Raw genomic sequence first — 19538 nt, 5'->3', positions numbered from 1 at the left:
TTTTAAGTGGTGGAACTTGCACTATTGCTGACTGACTAAATACTTTTTTGCCCCACTGTACCTTTTTTCACCCATGCTCACAAGTTGTAAAACAACTAGGTAGTGAATTATCTTACAAGAACAAAAAGATACAGAGCAGGGGGTGCATATTAAACTTTTCCCTGTTTTTATTTGGTTTGGGGGTTATGTGCATTGAGGAGGTTGCAGAAGAGGTGGCAGAAGAGGATAATCTCCAACTAGGGGGTGGAATCAAAATGAGTGTCCAATCATGGAGTCTTTACCCCTTTCCTGGTTGCTGTGGTGCATTGCTGCAGCTCAAAACATTGACTCAATGGGACGTGAAAGACATGTACTATCCAGACCATAATCATAACCAGACCTATCCTTAATTGCTGCTCCATATGTCAACAATGAAGTGCTCTTTCAAACTCAATGCCAAGTCTAGAGAAAAGCCAACATTCTCATGAAAGCGCATAGATCACTCTTTCTAGGAGAAATAATGGCATCTGGATATCTTCCAATGAGGCTAAATGCACTCTATCATTTATCAAAAGTCATTGTGTTACTCACCTGCCCCAGTCCAGTGCCAGCCCTCATCTCTTCTCCTATGGCTGCCTCCATTTGCAGTAATCCACACCAGGTTTCTCTGGTAATCTGGTAAACTCCTCAGACACTATCACCTCAGGCCTCCTTTTAAGGCCAGACCAGCCAGACCATACAGAGTCCAATAGCTTGGGTATTGAGTAGAATTGTCCACATTTGCTTCAAGTTTGTCAGGAGTTTGCTACTAATTTCCTATGCTATTCTTGACTTCCATGATAGAACCAGAGTTTTTTCCAAGCAAAGCATAGTCTAGTTGACTAGGTGTTGTCCACATCTAATTCTCAGCAAGAAAGTTACCAACTTCTGTCAACTATTCTTTGTGTTTTTCATACCCAGACTTTGCAATTTCAGTATCTCAACTCCCTAAAATAGTCTCCACTTTATCCATACTACACTACTACCCTGCTAGTAACGATATTCTCACTACAAGTGCCAGCTTGCATACATCGCTTTTATTAACCATTTCTCTGCTGATAGATAGCAGACTGCATTAATTCTCTGTTATACCCGGCAGACTTGGACTGGCCCTTAGGAAAATAGAGGAATCCTCCGATGGGTCCCTGGACAAGAGTGGGCCATCACCCTCTTATTTGAGCAATACTTGGCAGGCACAATATACTTGAATCACTATGTACAGAGAAAGGCAGCATCTTATTCATTTCCCAGTCTACCCTGTTCAGAGTTATATAAATTTGTGATTTAGTATAATGTCACATTTGCATGTAGGGGCACAAGCCTTGTTTACTGTTGGGTCCTTGTCACCCTAGTCCGACACTGATACCCGGTATTACCTATTACCCTGCTGGAAGATACATGATGCCTATACAAGAATAAGGGGGGAAAGTAGACACAACCACCCAGTAAAATAAAAACAATCTTTAGTCGAAATTCTATAAAAACCGGTGGAACCACACAGCAAATAAAACCTGATGCTTTTTTGGGGCGACAATCTCTTTTAGTCATAGGATAGAAAAAGGGGCTATGGGAAATCTATTTAAACAAATGAAAATCAATCACCAACATGGACAGACATACCATTCCTCTTTTTGGATGTGAAATTTTTCCAATGGCAAAAAAAATCTAAAATGAGAGATCACCGATGTGAATGCTGACAAAATTCTTAGCCGCACATGAGTATGTTCCTATCTTGTTTATATTGGACAAGTATTCTGCAATTCGTTTCTTTAGTTTTCTAGTTGTAAAGCAAATATACCCAACATTGCAAGCATCACATTCAACGCAATATATAAAATGGTGGGAATCACAAGTGATGAATGCATCAATCTTGCAATCCGCACATCTGGCAATGAAAACGCATTTATTCTAGGCAAAAACGCATACAGTCCAGCCAGCCAGTGCTGCCAGCCCACCCAAAAAAACCCTGTCGAACAACAATCATCTGAGTTAAGCGCTGACTGTTTTAACACCTGTACACCCCACACCAATATTGTAGCCTGTTGTGGTTGCTGGCTTTTTGTACCTGCTTAAATTTCTCATTCACTCCTTTTTGCAAAGGGGAAAATAATTGTATAAAAAAATAAAAAATGTTTTAAAAATTCAGACATTAAACTGTGACTGTGTTTTTTGCACACCTGTTTTAGTAGTCAAATGTGACATCTGCATATGCCACACCAATGTAGTTGTGTCCATTTGAACATTTGACATTTGAGACGTGTATCTTGCTTTGTCCTTTTTAGGAAGGGAAGAATAATTATGTTAAAAAAAAAATACTCCCATGATCCCAGAAAGAGACGGTCATGAGCTCGGGAAACCTTATGATATCACAATCTAAACTGATATTACTATTTTGTGTAGGATTTGACACCATAACACAAACACAAAATCAGAAACAAAAAAAAGGTAATATAAAAAATAATGGCATATATCTCCCATGTAGTTAAAGGTGGTGAATATGACTCCACTTTTAGCAAGCAGTGATTTAAAGGGGGAAACAAACTCCTTTCCCCTGTGTCAACACCTGGACCATAATTCGGAGCCCATAATCATCACTGCCATTAGGTCAGAGGTACAGATGACTAGAGGAGCATGTTATCAGAGAAACTTCCCATGCTGCTCTCTTCTAGTCACCTGAACAATGCAGCCAGACATAGTTTTAAGTGGTCCTGTTGATATCTGGATGGTGCAGACATCACTTCCGAATCTGGTGCAGACCTCTGGAGTGGCCTGTACTAGGATCTATGGGGTTGCGAACGGTGAGAATCCATCCATGGCTTAAAAAAGGTTTCTGCATAGGACAATCCCTTTATTATGTTGTAAGAATCTGTGTTGAATCTCCTTATCCAAGTGTTCTACAAATAATAATGAAGGGAATCATGGGAATAAGGGCAAACATGGTCTTGTTCCACTTAGTTTCATGTAAGATGTTCTATAAATGAAGGCATATTTGGAAATTTTAAATAGTAGCACAAGCACACCAAAATACAATGTTCCTACCGTTAGATGTAGCCTTGTTTCTTGTACAGTTGCTATCATTACTGCATCTATACTTGTCATCAGTCTGCAAATACAAAAATTAGCAAATTACTTTTAAACAGTGGTTGAAGCAATTGGGAGTGAAGTGGCAGACACACCTGGGCCCTCATGTCTACCAAAAGGACTTCAGTATTATGAGTGGCACATGGTTGGTAGGGGGCTTTTTACAGATTTTGCTGTGGGGCCAGAAACATCAAATGCATTCACAGAGGGTATATGGCCTGTCATTACACCACAAGTCTTGATGGATTAAGTCGCGCCATCTTGCATCTCTAATCCCCATTTGCACTGACAGCCATGAATAGGCGGCTGCATTGGATGCAGCTTCAATCCCAAATTTACTGATAAGAGTTATTTGGACACTTTATGGCATAGTTTTTGGGTACTATATGTTTCTACAACTTAATGGTACATCCAGGGCAGCCACCAGGAATTTCAGGGCCCCATACTGGTAAAATTTTCTGACCCCCTTGAGACTCTGCCCAGGCTCCACCCCAGCTCTGCTTCCATCCCTCAAACCTTCCACCTATACTTCCTAATTCCTATGAGACACTGTGCTGAATTGGAGATCATTGTTGCTATTGGAGAGTGTTGCACGCTGTTTTTTGGTATATGCTTTCCTCATTGTCCTTCATTGTCCTATTCCCATTTGGTTGAACATTTTTATCCTTCCCTATATACTTCTCTACCTTTTGTGAGTGTTTGTGTGGCGCCCCCAGGAGCATGGTCGCCACAGTGGCATTGCCTTCCTCCAGGGAAGGTGATGTCAGGCTTGGAAGCAATAAAGGGTCTCTCCAGCAGTTAACCATGTCATGCAACACGGTTCCCACTCCAGGCCAGCAGAGGGAGCTCTGAACCAATACTAAGGGGAAGAGTTTCTCTCTGTGGGCCAGGAGGGGAAATTGGTCAGTTAGTGTGAGGAGGACAGCGAGTGTAGACGTGTGGAGAGAAGCTGGAGGTTGAGCTGAGGATAGAGAGCTCCCTCCCAGTGATAGCGCATGATCTGGAGCCTGGTCCCCAAGGTTGTCTGGATACTGAAGGTCCTGTAACAGAAACCAGAGGAATAGGAAGCTGTAAATGCTCTATTCCCACCTAAGACTCGGAGGCACAACAGCGACGGGTGAGCCAAGGGAAATAGTGGGCTACAGCTGTCTGCCACAAGAGGTAGATCCGAAAGGGAAGAAGAAGGAGGAACGTCAGTGTAAAACAGTACTGCATGTACCTCAAGGAAGCGCTAGAGAGGAGACTACACAACCCATCTGATGGAGAGATTCCTAAGTTGCTTCCAGGTTAACCATCTCCTGTGCCATCTGTAATCTGGACCCTGGACTGCACTTACAAAGTAAAGGTAAAGAAACTATATTCTGCTGTGTCCTTGCCTTCTTTCTGCAACTTCTTCAGCACTGCTACACCTTTGTGCCAGACACTGCACCCTCTTCCTCAGCACCTATCCTCTTCATCTACTCTGCCCTGGGACTACAGCCCTGCCTGTGGAGGGCTATAACATCACTGCTGCACCCCACCATCTGTCCCAGAGGATCTTTCTGCAGCGTCGGCTTAACACCTCCTTTGCCGAACACCACAGGTGGCATCACGAACCACTCATAAACTTTATTTCATCACTCAAATCCCCTTTTACATGGGCGCCCAGGGCCACGGACCAGGTCACCGCTGCTGTGACACCTCCCTCTGAGAGACTGACCCGGTACCGAGTACCCCATAGCCCTGGGAGGGCGACCCATTTGTATGTTTGTTGCTTTCTGTTATCCCTGTCTGTCTTACATGTTGATACATTAGCATTTCAGTCCAAGGGCTCCTGGGTAATGGAGGGGGGGGAAGCTTAAGGAAATAAGAGGAGAACAGTAAAGCTGGTGACCCAAACCTCTTCAACTTTAGAGGTACCTCTGGGAGCACGAATAGTTAGAGCCCAATTTCTATGGACAGATCAGGGCCCCTTTCTCTAATCATGATTAATCACAGTGTGACACATATCCATCAGCTTTTGTTTTTTCCAGAACTCCCAGTCAAATGAATCAAGCCGCTGCACGCATGTCTGACTAGTTACTCCATTCATTTCAGGGGACGGTTAGAGATACAGGCCCCTGTTCTCGGGATCAATGGGAGTTCTACTTTTGGGACCCCTCACTGATCAGAATGGGTCCGGTGTAAATCTCATCGCCCCCTGAAATGAGTGGAGCAGATGATTGGGCATGGCAGATGGCTATTCAGCCTAATGTAGGCGTTGCTGTCTGTGTCAAACTTCCGCCTGAAAATTCGCCATGAGAATTGGCCCTAATAATTATCCCATATGTTGTGTATAGGGGATAAGTATTAGGATGCTAGAATATCCCCTTTAAGACAGGCAACTGTGCCTTATTGCAGGCAGGCAGTAGAATTTAACTTAGTAATACTTAGTAGTTTGCAGGCAGACAGCAGACAGGGATGGCCTCCAACTTTACACTGCACGAGCAGGGAGTAGGCACAAGAAGAGTAGCAGCTGGGTGGGCCAGGGGGTGGATGAATGGGAGGGAGAATGGGAGTCGAGGCAGGCAAGAGGGCAGGCAGGCGCATGCACCTCATCACTTCCGGTCCCACAACTCCTGCATATACTATGCTGCAAGGGCACAAGGCGCATCTGCAACTTAGAAAGGGATGGTGGGCCGGCAGCATCTGACACTGATATCAGTCATATCCGGCTCCTGTACAAGGTAAGTAGCTGCAGCTGTGAGTGAATGGGCCCCGGGACTTAATAAAGCAAAGTAGAATAATTAGCACAGGCCCCATAGTGCCACGCAGTCTGCCAGGCTCGGCTGTGCTGCCTCAGCACAGGCTGTGCAGCGTGTCTAACCTAGGCCCCATTCTGCTCATCGGGCCCCATTAACCAGTAATTGCAGTAATGCCCTTTTGACAGACCTGGGTACACTATATTACATATCAGATAGGGTGCTGTTCAAACTAACTGAGCCTAAGAACACGTGTGTATTTGAAACACGTTCAGTTTCAGCCAGGCACGTTTTCTCGCCAGTATACCCGGTATCTCCGTGATGTATGGTTTTGTCATACTTTTATCTTTGGAATTAAATAAAAGAAATTGATTTTATTCCTTGGAGCTGGATTCTCCTTTTTTCCTCAAGTACATTTCCTGGTGTCTGGCGGAGACACGAATCCCTGCTCGGGGTCCATGGAATCAAAGGCTTTTTCCGTGGAAGGGGTGAGCTGAAACACTTTTGTCTATTGTGACTGTTCAAACTAAAGCTATTCCTGACTGGATCCTAGAGAGGTAAAGGTTACCTTACTACTTAGGCCAGGTTCATATTGCGTTAACCCAGCCCGTTCAACGCATAGCGTTGACAGGATGCGTTAACGGTATAACATAACGCGATCGCGTTATGCTATACCTGCTAGCGCAGATGATTCATCTGTGCTAGCGGTGACGGAGCTTCAGACACTGCAGTCCGCGTCCGAGGCTCCGTCACTGAATGACAGCACATCGCGAGCACATGCCGCTTTACGGCATGCTCCGGAATGCGCCCGATAATGGGGGTTAATGGCAGCATTAACGGACTGCGTTACACTGCGTTATGCCACGGTGTAACGCAGTCCGTCTAACGGACTGCCATAACGCAATGTGACCCCGGCCTTAGAAGGTTTTTATTTGGCATAATCCTTGTTTCACTCACCTCTGGACAGTGATCTTGTACTTGTTCTGGAGTTGTTATAAGTTTTGTGAGGATTACAAACACCGAGGACCCCTAAGAGGTGAAAAGCAAAAGTTCATTGATTAAGACCTAAAAAATGCATATTTTGAAAAATAATATCCATGGAAGGTTTCATTATATTAGGTCAGCTATGTACAATGTTAGCCAAGCCTTTGGTGATGACATGCCTAGTAATTTGATTTTCACATCTACTATTGCGCAGTTTGGTCATTGTTGACCCATCACAAGCCACACCTGCAATGTTTTTCATCGATTCTGAATTGGCTTTGACCATTATTGATGACTAGACTAGTTGACTATATTTTGTCTTTTGTTACAAGCAAGCACTGGCTTTAATGACTAAAGGGCATGTCACACTAAGAGATATCGCTAGCAATATCGCTATAACTTGTGACGTTATAGCGATATTGCTAGCGATATCTCTGTGTGTGATACTTACCTACGACCGGCTCCCCCGCTGGTAATCGCTGATCGCGCGAGAACGTTCAGGACTGTTTCTCGTCGTCAGCTTCCTGCGGCGCTTCCTGCTGTGAAGACGAGCGACGCGTGGAGCCGGGCGGGAGGACGCAGGATCGCCTGGTGTGACAGGTAAGTAGCGATCTCCGTCCCCAGCGATGTCGCTAGTGAGATCTGCCTGTGTGGCAGCTCACTAGCGACCACTTAGCGATGTACCAGCGATCCTGACAGCGTCATATCGCTGGTCGGGATCGCTGGTACATCGCTAAGTGTGACAGTACCTTAAGACTTTGCCTCAGTTTCTTCCCGCCAAAGCCTGGGTCCAACATAGCCCAATGATACTTAGGCCACGTGCACACGTTCAGTATTTGGTCAGTATCTTACCTCAGTATTTGTAAGCCAAAACCATGAGTGGATCAATCAGAGGAAAAGTATAATAGAAACACATCACTACTTCTGTATTTATCGCCCACTCCTGGTTTTGACTTACAGATATTGAGGTAAAATACTGACCAAATACTGAACGTGTGAATGTGGCCTAAAAATATTACAAAAAAAGAGCAAAATAATAGCTGCACAGAAACCTGAATAAGGCTTATATACGTGAAACCAATGAGTACAATGCATTAAGGGGTTTTCCTATCTCCTAAGGTGATATATGGCATTATGCTGGAATTTGCCATCACTTTATGATCAGGAGGAGCATCACCCCTGGAAACCTTCACAATGCTGAGAATGAAAGAGATGTGGCAATGTGGTGCAGCATCCTCTTCTAATTCTTACCGGCACAGCGGTGCTCCTGGCCACTTTGCAGGGAAACTGTAGACAGCTCAATAAACAGTGAACTGGATGCAGCATTGATGGCGTCTCAATCTGATAATAGACTGATGGCGTATCCTGACACTATGCCATCACTTTATTGAATCAGAAAACTCTTTAAAGAGAAACCGTCACGAGGTTTTTGCTACCCCATATTCGTTTTATACCCAATTACTGTAGATTTATTGATTTACGTGGATATTATATTAAATCGGAAGACTCATGTGTGCATTTTATTTCCATATCTTCCCATTTCCTAAAATGTGTAACTATGTTTTCTGCTGCAAATGATTTTTAACTGTGACAACCTTCCCTATGAGTGTCTAGTCAGTGTCCATTTTACAGATCCAGCCACCCCCGTCCTATATTAGTGACATCCATGGCATCTCCAATGTTTGCGATGATTGCGACCTCAGCTGTGTATTAAAGCCATTGTCCCAATACTTATGCAGTAAGTGCAGAGGTCGTGCCAACGCAATAAGTGCACCTTAATAATGCTACTAACTTTAGAATTTTACGGACAGACAAAATATGACCAATGGTAAACCTAATATGATATTTTGTTTCTGAACAATGTGTTTAATTGGAAACTAATTCATTAATTAGCAATTAACACTTGTAGAAACATTTAGCATTAGTGTCTCCTAAAAGCGATCATGGGACAACTACTGTATGATTCCCCTATTAGGGCATATGGATATGATAGAGTTGTTTCCCCCACAAGACATCCTTTGGTGAGCCAGCTCATACCCTGCTGGGAACAGCTAATAAGTTATTGTCTATTCAAGACCCTTATATCAAAGCCCAAGGTGTCTAGGGTTATCCATCGCATCTTTAAACACCACCTGTGTGATGTACAGATATATATAATAAAGCTACAACCACCACCAATCGCTTGTTATATGTAATATGTATTACATGCTGACATGGGGATCTTAGTATAAAGCATTTGAAATATATCACTATTTAGATATGGCCTACAAAGTCCTACAACAGCCACGTTAGAAGGAAAGACTCAGACCCAAGTAATCATGTAATCATGACATCCAGGTGAAGAATAGTGTATTATAAAAGAACATATAGATAATATATCATTGCAGAACATAAAAGTAAGGCAGCCCATGTGCCGTGAAGCTAAGCCCCCAATCTTTTCTTAGAAAAGTACATATGAAACACAAGACGGCAAAATAAAAAAAACATAATAAATATAACATGGCATAGTCTTCCTTCTGGATTAGTCTGGGTCACACCTTACATTGGCACTGAAAATGTATGTCTGCAGGAATTAGTGAGTCACCTCACGTAGAAATCACTCCAAATCTTCCTTTTTTTTTGGAACCTATACTAGAATTGGAACCTTCAGCTCTCGTGTAACCCAAATACATTAAAATGAATGGAAAACAGATTTACCTGTGGGGGGATGACATAGTCTGCTACATCCATGACTCGCTTACTGTAGCGTCCAATACCCTTTACTTTTGTCATTACTGATGATTCAATGGAAGAGTCTCGAACTTGATAAGCTTTCTCATGAAGAAAAACCCAACTGTGACCAAAGGTAAAGAAATAAATCAGAACATATCAAAGATGTGTTTTTGTAAATAAAATTATTCCCAAATTAGGTTTATTAGCAAACTTTCTGCTGATTGCAATAAACCAATCAAATAAGAATGCTTTAGATAGCTGAACACGGCTAATATATCAAGAGGTTTCTCCAAATGCTACATACAATGCCACTTTTAATGACTACTGCAGTATCGGAATTCTTCAAGCCCCAGAAGAGAATCCCTCTTAAGAACCAACATGTACAAATCAGGTGATGTCTCACGCAATCCTGCTAAGGTAGGGCTTCATTAAAACACAACAAATACCTGGACTGGCTAGAGGATTGTTGCCTGTAACATTTGTTTACATGTTTGATACTGTATATGGTTATGTCTTAAAAGAATACCAGTAAATCATTACACACCCATGTAAATGGCGACTCACCGCAGAAAATTTAAGAAGGAGAAAATTAAGTCCTTAAATGACAAAAAAAATTTGAAAATTGTATTCAATAAATAACAAAGAATTTCATTTACATAGAAAAAATATAACAATTTCATTACTCAATTCATATAGATATATTACATGGGTTACATAATTGTATATATGTGACTAAATCCTAGAGTGTAAACAACAGCCAAGGACTCAGGTGGGAATATATCTAATGATGGCAAAACCGAGAGAAAAAGAGGGGAGAGGGGGGGAGACAAAAAAATCTCTGTATATATGTATACCCCTATATTAAGTGCATGTGCCTTTAAATATAGCGAGCTTGCATATAATATATATATACATATACATTTGTATAAAATGAAGTGCACTAAATATAACCATCACTATATTGCTCCGTGTCTTAAGCCATTTTCAATCCAAACTTCATATTAATGAAAAGGGAAATAATTACCCACAGTTGTGTTCATTCCCGCCTGGGCCTCAACCACATAAGGGTATGTGGCTGTATATATATATATATATATATATATATATATATGTATTATATATATATGTGTGTGCGTGTTTTGAAGAATATTTTTTTTTAAACGATGTGTAAAGGACTGAGAACTGCTGTAAAAGCTCATGTTAAAATCGCATTGCATACGAATTGCATACGCATGTCATACTGATGTCATACGGATGTTCTGTTTAAAAATCACACAGAAATCCCATTGCACTCACCTGACACTCGCATGACAATCGCACGGCACTCGTCCGTTTTTTCGGTCCGGAAATCGGAACATTTTTTTTTTCTCGCAGATGTGTATGAGCCCTAAGGCTACGACCACACTATCAGTATTTGTTCAGCATTTTTTGTCAGTATTTGTAAGCCAAAACCAGGTGAGGAACAATCAGCGGACAAGGTATAATAGAAACCACTGCACCAATTCTGCATGTTTGACCCACTCAGGGTTTTGGCTTACAAATACTGATGTGAAATACTGGCTAAATACTGATAGTGTGGCCGTAGCCTTTTTATAGTTATGCAAGAGGCTGTTGATTCAGGTCAAGTTAACCAACTGTGGTCATAACATGGTCCGTAAAATATGGTTGTGTAAATGCATTCTAACATGGTTTCTGGAGATGGGATTCACATTTATTACTAATTTGGCAAAACTTTTCGACTAATATTAGGCTAGTTGCATACTCACATGTTTCACCTTTGCTTTCAGAAGTTTGGATTATACTACATTTCAGTAGTAAGCAGAACTGTAGTATATTGCCTTTAGTTGTCTCCCATGGGACAATAGACTAGTCAAACTAAACATATTGGGAAACATACAGTACGGGTGAACTAGAATTGATCAAGATCTAGTCAATTGGAGAGCTTCCTGAGATCTTGATCAACAAAAGTGATCCTCTACTCAGCATAAAAATAATTCTTCCCTCATGGGCGTTGTGTAACAGGGCCATATGTAATGGCAAGGTTATACAACCCATTGGCATTTTAACTATTTAGTTACATTACAACCTGTGTTTAACCCCTTTACCCCCAAGGGTGGTTTGCACGTTCATGACCGGGCCAATTTTTACAATTCTGACCACTGTCCCTTTATGAGGTAATAACTCTGAAACGGTTCCATGGATCCCACTGATTCTGACACTGTTTTCTCGTGACATATTGTACTTCATGTTAGTGGTAAAATTTTATTCAAATAACTTGCGGTTATTTGAGAAAAAAATGGAAATTTGGTGGAAATTTTGAAAATTTTGCAATTTTACAACTTTGAATGTTTATGCCCTTAAATCACAGAGAAATGGCACACAAAAAACTTAATAAGTAACATATCTCACATGTTTACTTTACATCAGCACAATTTTGGAACCAAAATTTTTTTTGTTAGGAAGTTATATGGGTTAAAAGTTGTCCAGCGATTTCTCATTTTTGCAATACCATTTTATTTTTACGGACCACATCACATTTGAAGTCACTTTTGAGGGGTCTATATGATAGAAAATACCCAAAAGTGACACCATTCTAAAAACCAAACACCTCAAGGTGCTCAAAACCACATTCAAGAAGTTTATTAACCCTTCAGGTGCTTCACAGGAATTTTTTTAATGTTTAAAAGAAAATGAACATTTAACTTTTTTTCACAAAAAAATTACTTCAGGTCCAATTTTTTTTATTTTACCAATGGTAAAAAGAAAAATTGGACTGCAAAAGTTATTGTGCAATTTGTCCTGAGTATGCTGATACCTGATATGTGGGGGGGAACCACTGATTCGGCACATGGCAGAGCTCAGAAGGGAAGGAGCACCGTTTCACTTTTTCAATGCAAAATTGGCTGGAATTCAGATCGGATGCCATGTCACATTTAGAGAGCCCCTGATGTACTTAAACAGTGGAAACCCCCCACAAGTGACCCCATTTTGGAAACTAGACCCCCCAAGGAACTTATCTAGATGTGTGGTGAGCACTTTGAACCCCAAAGGGCTTCACAGAGGTTTATAATGTACAGAAATAAAATTAAAAAATCATATTTTTTCCACAAAAATGATCTTTTCACCCCCAATTTTTATTTTTCCAAGGGTAACCGCACCCTAAAAGTTATTGTGCAATTTGTCCTGAGTACGCTGATACCTCACATGTGGGGGTAAACCACTATTTGGGCACATGGCAGAGCTCGGAAGGGAAGCAGTGCCATTTGACTTTTTTGGCTGGAATTGGGATTGGAAGCCATGCTGCGTTTGGAAAGTCCCTGATGTGCCTAAACAGTGGAAACCCCCCACAAATGACACCATTTTGGAAACTAGACCCCCCAAGGAAGTTATCTAGATGTGTGGTGAGCACTTTGAACCCCCAAGGGCTTCACAGAAGTTAATAACGAACAGTCGTAAAATTAAAAAATCATATTTTTTCCACAAAAATGATCTTTTCACCCCCAATTTTTATCTTCCCAAGGGTAACAGGACCCTAAAGGTTATTGTGCAATTTGTCCTGAGTATGCTGATACCCACATGTGGGGGTAAACCACTATTTGGGCGCATGGCAGAGCTCAGAAGGGAAGCAGCGCCATTTGACTTTTTTGGCTGGAATTGAGATTGGACGCCATGCCGCATTTGGAAAGCCCCTGATGTGCCTAAACAGTGGAAACCCCCCACAAGTGACCTCATTTTGGAAACTAGACCCCCCAAGGAAGTTATCTAGATGTGTGGTGAGCACTTTGAACTCCCCAAGTGCTTCACAGAAGTTTAAAACGCCCGGGCGTGAAAATAAAAAAATCATATTTTTTTCCACAAAATGATATTTTTGCCCCCAATTTTTTATTTTCCTAAGGGTAACAGGAGAAATTGGACCCCAAAAGTTGTTTTGCAATTTGTCCTGCGTAGGCTGATACCCCATATGTGGGGGTAAAATACTGTTTGGGAGCATGGCAGAGCTTGGAAGGGAAGGAGCACCACTTGACTTTTTCAATGCAGAAAAATAGGGGATAGGGGCCCGGGTCCCATGGAAGGTATAGTACGTCTCATGTCAGTAAGGGGTTAAATATTTTTGTAATCCGATTTGTGTGTGATGCATCAGTACTAAATAGTCTAAGGCTAAGTGCACACACTGCAGATTCGTCTGCGGATTCATATCTGCGGAACCGCAGGTAAAACCGCAGGTAAAATGACCTGCGTTTTTTCCTGCGGATTGGCCTGCGGTTTTGCCCTGCGGTTTGCCACCTGGACAATGGAATAGGTGGCAAACCGCAGCAGAATTCGCAGAAACAATTGACATGCTGCGGGAAAAAAAACGCAGCTTTTCCGCAGGTAAAAATTCGCAGCATGTGCACAGCAGAATGTTAATCCCATAGGATAACATTCTACTGTACACTGTCTGCAGAACTGCTGCAGTTCTGCTGCGGTCAAAACTGCAGCGGAACCGCAGCAAAAACCACAGCGTGTGCACATGGCCTAAGTTGGTGAACTGAACTGACAAAATTATCGGCATAAATTAAATTTATGGGATCAAATAACTAATCATTGCCATGTACATATGTATTAACCCCTTCTGCTATGAAACCCCTAAAAATTTCTAGTGCAAGTGTAAGGGGGTGAAAAGGAAGAAGAGCCCAAAGGAGGTTACCTTCCCTGCTCCTTATCCGGAACCACTTAGCCAGACAGCAGGGTTGTCGGGGGGAAGACTTTCTGCCCTGGATGGACTGGACCATGTGACTGCCAGGGGCAGGGAGGAAGAGGAAGAGGCGGTGGACCGGAAGGTGTGCAGGCAGAGGGCGCGAAAACAGAGCGTGCCAGGCACAGAGTAGAGCGTGCCAGAGACGGGGAGAGTGTGCCAGAGAGAAAGCAGGCTGCAGCACCGTGCTCCCAGAGAGAGAGAACTCCCTGTCAGAGTTCTGGGACTGAAGTACGAGACATAGTGCACGCTGTATGTGAGTACGTGGATTCCATAGCCTCCGTGACCACAGGAGACCTTCTCCCTGATGGTGCAAAGACAGTGACCCGAGCGCGCAGTACTGGGGACCGCAGTGACAAGCCGGGGCCCCTGAGTGTAGCCAAGAGACTTCCCAGTGTGAGTAGCATCATTACTGCAGAGAGACTGTCAGCTTCCCATAGAGAGACCTAGAGCAAGGGAGACTCAGGTTCCCAGAGTCTCCCTGCTTCCTGCTTTAACCCCCAAGGTCCCAGCTTCACCCTGAGAAGAGACTGCAGAGACTTTACCCCTGAGGTTCCAGCTACATCCAGAGGAAACTACAGAGACTGCGAGCGCTGCTGTTGACGGCGCCAATGTGGGAGAAAGAGAGCCTGCAATCAAGCTTTCCCCGGACTGATAAGTCATATTAATGCCAGTCAAACCGTCTCAACTCTGTTTAGTAGTTTTCTTAGTCTGTTTTGCTGTTTACCGTATATTGTTACTCTTACTCATTTAATCCCCTTATTGCTTCTCTCTGCGTGGAGAATTTATGCCCTGTAAATAAACCCTTTCACTCTTTGTCTGTCTCTGTTCCATGTCGACATCCTCAGTACCTGCAGGTTATTACACAAGCAATTACCTTCGTAAGTTACATGTTTAGTGAAAGAAAGTCCACCTGTGTTCAATCAAGTGTCACATGGTCTGTCTGTATATATATATGCCTTTTCTGGAAGGCCACAGAGACTGCAACACCATTAAGTAAGATGTACTACTAACCAAACACCATTATGAAGATGAAGGAGATCTCCAAACAAGTCAGGGACAAAGTTGTGGGGTTGGGTTAACAAAAGAATATCCCAATTATAGGTGATACCCAGTGTAACAGGCCAGATTGACCCCCCACAGAATATACCCGGCCTATGCCACTTTAACCCCAGGTATATTCTGGGCGGGAGGTTAATCTGGCCTGTTACACTGAGAGCACCTTCAAATCCATTATCATCAAATGGAAAGAACATGGTACCACAACAAACCTACCAAGAGAGAGCCGCCCACCAAAACTTTCAGCCCAGGCATGGAAGGCATTAATTACAGAGGTAGCAGAGACCAAAGGCAACTGCACAGTTCCCAAGCAGAGACTGGAGGATCTGCCATATGACCACAATAGGCCATGCACTCCATAGGAGTGGCGTTTATGGAAGAGTGGGTAGAAAAAAGCTTACACACAAAAATTGTAAGGTTTGCTTTGAGTTTGCCAAAAGACATGTGGGGGACTCTTCAAATGTATGTAGGAAGGTGCTGTAGTCAGACGAGACCACAACTGAACTTTTTGGCCTTCAAGTTAAACGCTATGTCTGGCGCCAAACCACCAGAGCTCATCACCCCAAGAGCACAGTGAAACATGGTGGTGGCAGTGTAAAAGGCGGCCTGGACGGTAGTCGCAGCCGAGGACACCGGGGCTCTGGTGTCCTGGCCTCCTCCCACAGGAAAACTTCCAACTTCTACCGGCATACCTGTTTGGGATGCTGGTCCATGGACAGGGATTCCACTGCGGTGCGACCCAGCTTCTGCACACTTGGTTTCAGTACTTAAGGTTGAAATAACTGACACAGATACAAGTTCAGAAGTCATCTCAAGGATTTTACTTTGTTCTTCAACGTTCCCAGACACATAAATTACATTACAGTCCACACAGCATTCCTCCTGCACTTTCCCTTTCTCACTTTCTGTATCCTCATGTGCATTACGGGGTAGTAGTGCCCTTGGCGGCACTTCAGCATCACTCCTGTAGGACCTCAAGATATAGAGGATCCCGATCATACGCTTATCCTCAGACTTGCAGGCTTCAACCGTTCTGCCTAAATCCTATAGCCTACACTTACTTAACTCACAGCAGCTCCTCCTACCGTTAACCCTTATGTGAACTACCTATCAGCTATACCTAACAAGGCTCTCTAGTATACCCCCATCTATTGGCCCACAACTGAACTATACTTACCCATGTCTATGAACTCTATATTAATAGTGCCCTCCACTACTGAACCCGAAGGATGCACTAGCTTACCCTAAACTTATACATCAATATGCAAGCATAATACAATACAATATGTACAACATGGTAACACATATAATGTGGCAGTACCAATTAAAACGGTGGTAATACACAATAGTGTAGCAATACCGGAGCATAACTATGTCTGTACAACATTTACAATATATTAATATTAGAACTCCTTAAAGGGGAGGTGGCATTAAAGGGATACTTCAATCCCTTATAGCAGTATCAGGCTGCGAGGATGTTTTTCGGCAGCGGAGACAGGGTAAATGGTCCGAGTCGAGGTGAAGATGGTTGCCGCAAAATACAGGGATATTATTGGGCAAAACCTGTCTCAGTCTGTCAGTGATTTGAGACTGGAACGCAGGTTCAATTTTCAACATGACACTGACCCAAAGCATACTACTAAATATGTAAATGTTCTGAAGTGGTCTAGTCAATGCTCAGATCTTAATCCAATTGTGAATCTGTGGTCAGACTTGAAGTTTGCTGTTCACCAGAGGAAACCATCTAACTTGAAGGAGCTGGAGCAGTTTTGCCTTGAGAAATCCCAGTGACAAGTTGTGGAAAGCTCATTGAGACTTTTCCAAAGTGACTTACAGGTGTAATTGCCACAAAAGGAGGCTCTAAAAAGTGCTGACTTTAGGGGGGCCAATAGTTATGAACACTGAAGTTTTGTTATTTTGTCGTATTTGTTGTTTGCGTCACAATAAAATAAAACCAAATGTTCACAGTTGTAGGCATGTTCTTACATGAACTGATGCAACCCCTCAAAAAGACCTGTGAAATTCCAGGTTGTGAGTTAGAAAAATATGAAAAATGGGTGATGAATAATTTTGCAAACCACTTTATATTATTATCATAGCACAACCAACTCTACCCTCTCCTACTGTATCCTCACCCATCCCTGTAGACTGTGAGCCCTCGCAGGCAGGGTCCTCTCTCCTTCTGTACTTATGTGTCCCTTGTCTTACACATGTTTATTATACTTGTCTATATTTCCCCTTTTCATATGTAAAGCGCCATGGAAAAAATGGCGCTATATAAATGTATAATAATAATAATAGCTATCCCCCGTATCAATTATGCAATAGATTGTAGGTGAAATATGTATATCTTCCAGAGTTACAATCAAAATGATTCCACCCCATTACAAATTTTGTTTATTAGTAACATTTAACATTTACAAACTGTCTATTGTTTGCAATAAACCAATCAATCAAGAACAATTTAAATAGCTCAGCACATTTAATATAACAAGTGGTTTCTACAAATTCATCACAAAATGTCACTTTTACCAGAGCACTGCCATCCCAAAATTATTTAGCCTTTCTTTAGTACTCAGTATAGCCACTGTTATGACCTGTTGCAAACGTGATACATAGCCAGACATCAGTTTCATAATACAGTCCTCATGGTCAATTGCCTCCAATTCACTAATATTCTTGGATTTCCATGTTCAAATCCCATCAAAAAAATGTTATGGGGTTCAAGTCGGGTGATTGTAATGACCACTCCAGAATCTTCCAGGGCTTCTTTTGAAACCAAGCCTTGAGAACGAACACTGAGGTACAGTGGGGAAAATAAGTATTTGATTCACTGGTGCTTTTCCAAGTTTTTCCACCTACAAAGAATGGAGAAGTCTGTAATTTTTAGAGACAGAATCTTAAAAAATAGTCTTTTACTGTTTGTGTATATAAATTTGGCTACCTTAGGCTTTGTTATAGTGTTAATTGGAATTTCACTACAGAGGAAGGCATCCTATATCTTACTATTGTATATTGCACTAGCACTTCATTATTCTTTGATTATTGTGTCTCAATCCCAAACTATGAATGTGGATGTATTATTGTTCTATGGTCTTTTATTGCATTGGCATTTTCATGCATTGGTGCATTGATTGCGCTTGTGATTATTTATATGTATAGTGTTTCATCCCTTGGATCCCTCTATGTTGCCTGTGATCTCCCTTTATTTTGGAGACCCATGGCACTGCCTTTCTTCTTTATTTTTTTGTTATGTTTAATTTAATTAATTTAAATTAATAAAAAATGTTATTTTACTTTTTTTGCTGAAATCTGTTAATCTAGTAACATGTTAATTTTTGCTATCTTGTGTTGAAGTGTCCAGCTTGCATTGTAATTTTCTTTGGGACATATATTAGTAACTCTCCATTCTTTATAGGTACGAAAACTTGCAAAATCAGCAGTGTATCAAAACATATTTTCCCTTCTGTATATATACCAGGATGTGAGGGGGGCCCAGTCCAAATCTTGCACCGGGGCCCATGGGACTATTGTTACCCCACTGCTGCTGATATAAATGGCCCATCATCATTCTGGGTAATGCATGTTTGGTACAATTCTGAAGGCTAATAGTTTGATTTTCGATAACTGATCAGTGGCATGCTTAGGGCCCTACATTCTGAATTTGAAATTCTCACAGAAGGGTCTGATGTTTGTCCTCTCTATTCATACTATTGGAGCAATTTCCAACCCCCTTTAATTACTGACAATGCAGATACTCTGCAGAAAAAAAGTCTTACAAAGGTTCTTACTGTCCAATGGCAATGGAGATGGGAATAACCAATTTTGTTTTGAAGATAGATCAGCTTTGGATGTCATACATAATCTCTCTTTATATTGGTCTAGTATTGTTGTTTTTTCTTTCTCTTGTGGTAGAGAATCAGGGTTGGATTTGTTGTGCATTCATTATGCAAGTATATTAAAGATGAGTGGATTGATTTGAGTAAGTCTATTCCGTAATGTGTAAGCTCTTATGCTAAAAGGTTCTCTCTTGTAGATTGTAAGCTCTTATTGTCAGTGGGGTCATCTCTCTCTCCTATAGAGTGTAAGCTTTTATGGTAAGCATGGTCTTCTCTCTCTCTCCTGTAGAATGTAAGCTCTTTTGGTCAGCGGGTTCCTCTTTCTCGCCTGTAGAGTGTAAGATCTACTGGTCAGAAGGGTATTTTCCTCCCCTGTCTTCTATAGCATAA

At 42.0% G+C, this 19538-nt stretch overlaps 1 protein-coding gene across 1 annotated transcript in view; it reads right to left on the bottom strand.

The window, feature by feature from the left end:
* Positions 1–19538, bottom strand: part of P2RX3 (purinergic receptor P2X 3) — a 111536-nt gene that overhangs the window by 70085 nt on the left and 21913 nt on the right. Inside the window, exons 2-4 of the mRNA XM_073588217.1 lie at positions 9501–9636; positions 6777–6848; positions 3058–3121 (exon numbers count right to left, since the gene is read on the bottom strand). Coding sequence (XP_073444318.1) covers positions 3058–3121; positions 6777–6848; positions 9501–9636 — 272 coding nt within the window. The remainder of the gene's footprint in view (positions 1–3057; positions 3122–6776; positions 6849–9500; positions 9637–19538) is intronic.

The sequence above is a fragment of the Dendrobates tinctorius genome, unplaced genomic scaffold (genome assembly GCF_039654945.1).
Source record: "Dendrobates tinctorius isolate UK_male_01 unplaced genomic scaffold, ASM3965494v1 ptg000103l, whole genome shotgun sequence".
Classification (NCBI taxonomy): domain Eukaryota; kingdom Metazoa; phylum Chordata; class Amphibia; order Anura; family Dendrobatidae; genus Dendrobates; species Dendrobates tinctorius.
This window is presented reverse-complemented; position numbering and strand designations above follow the sequence as displayed.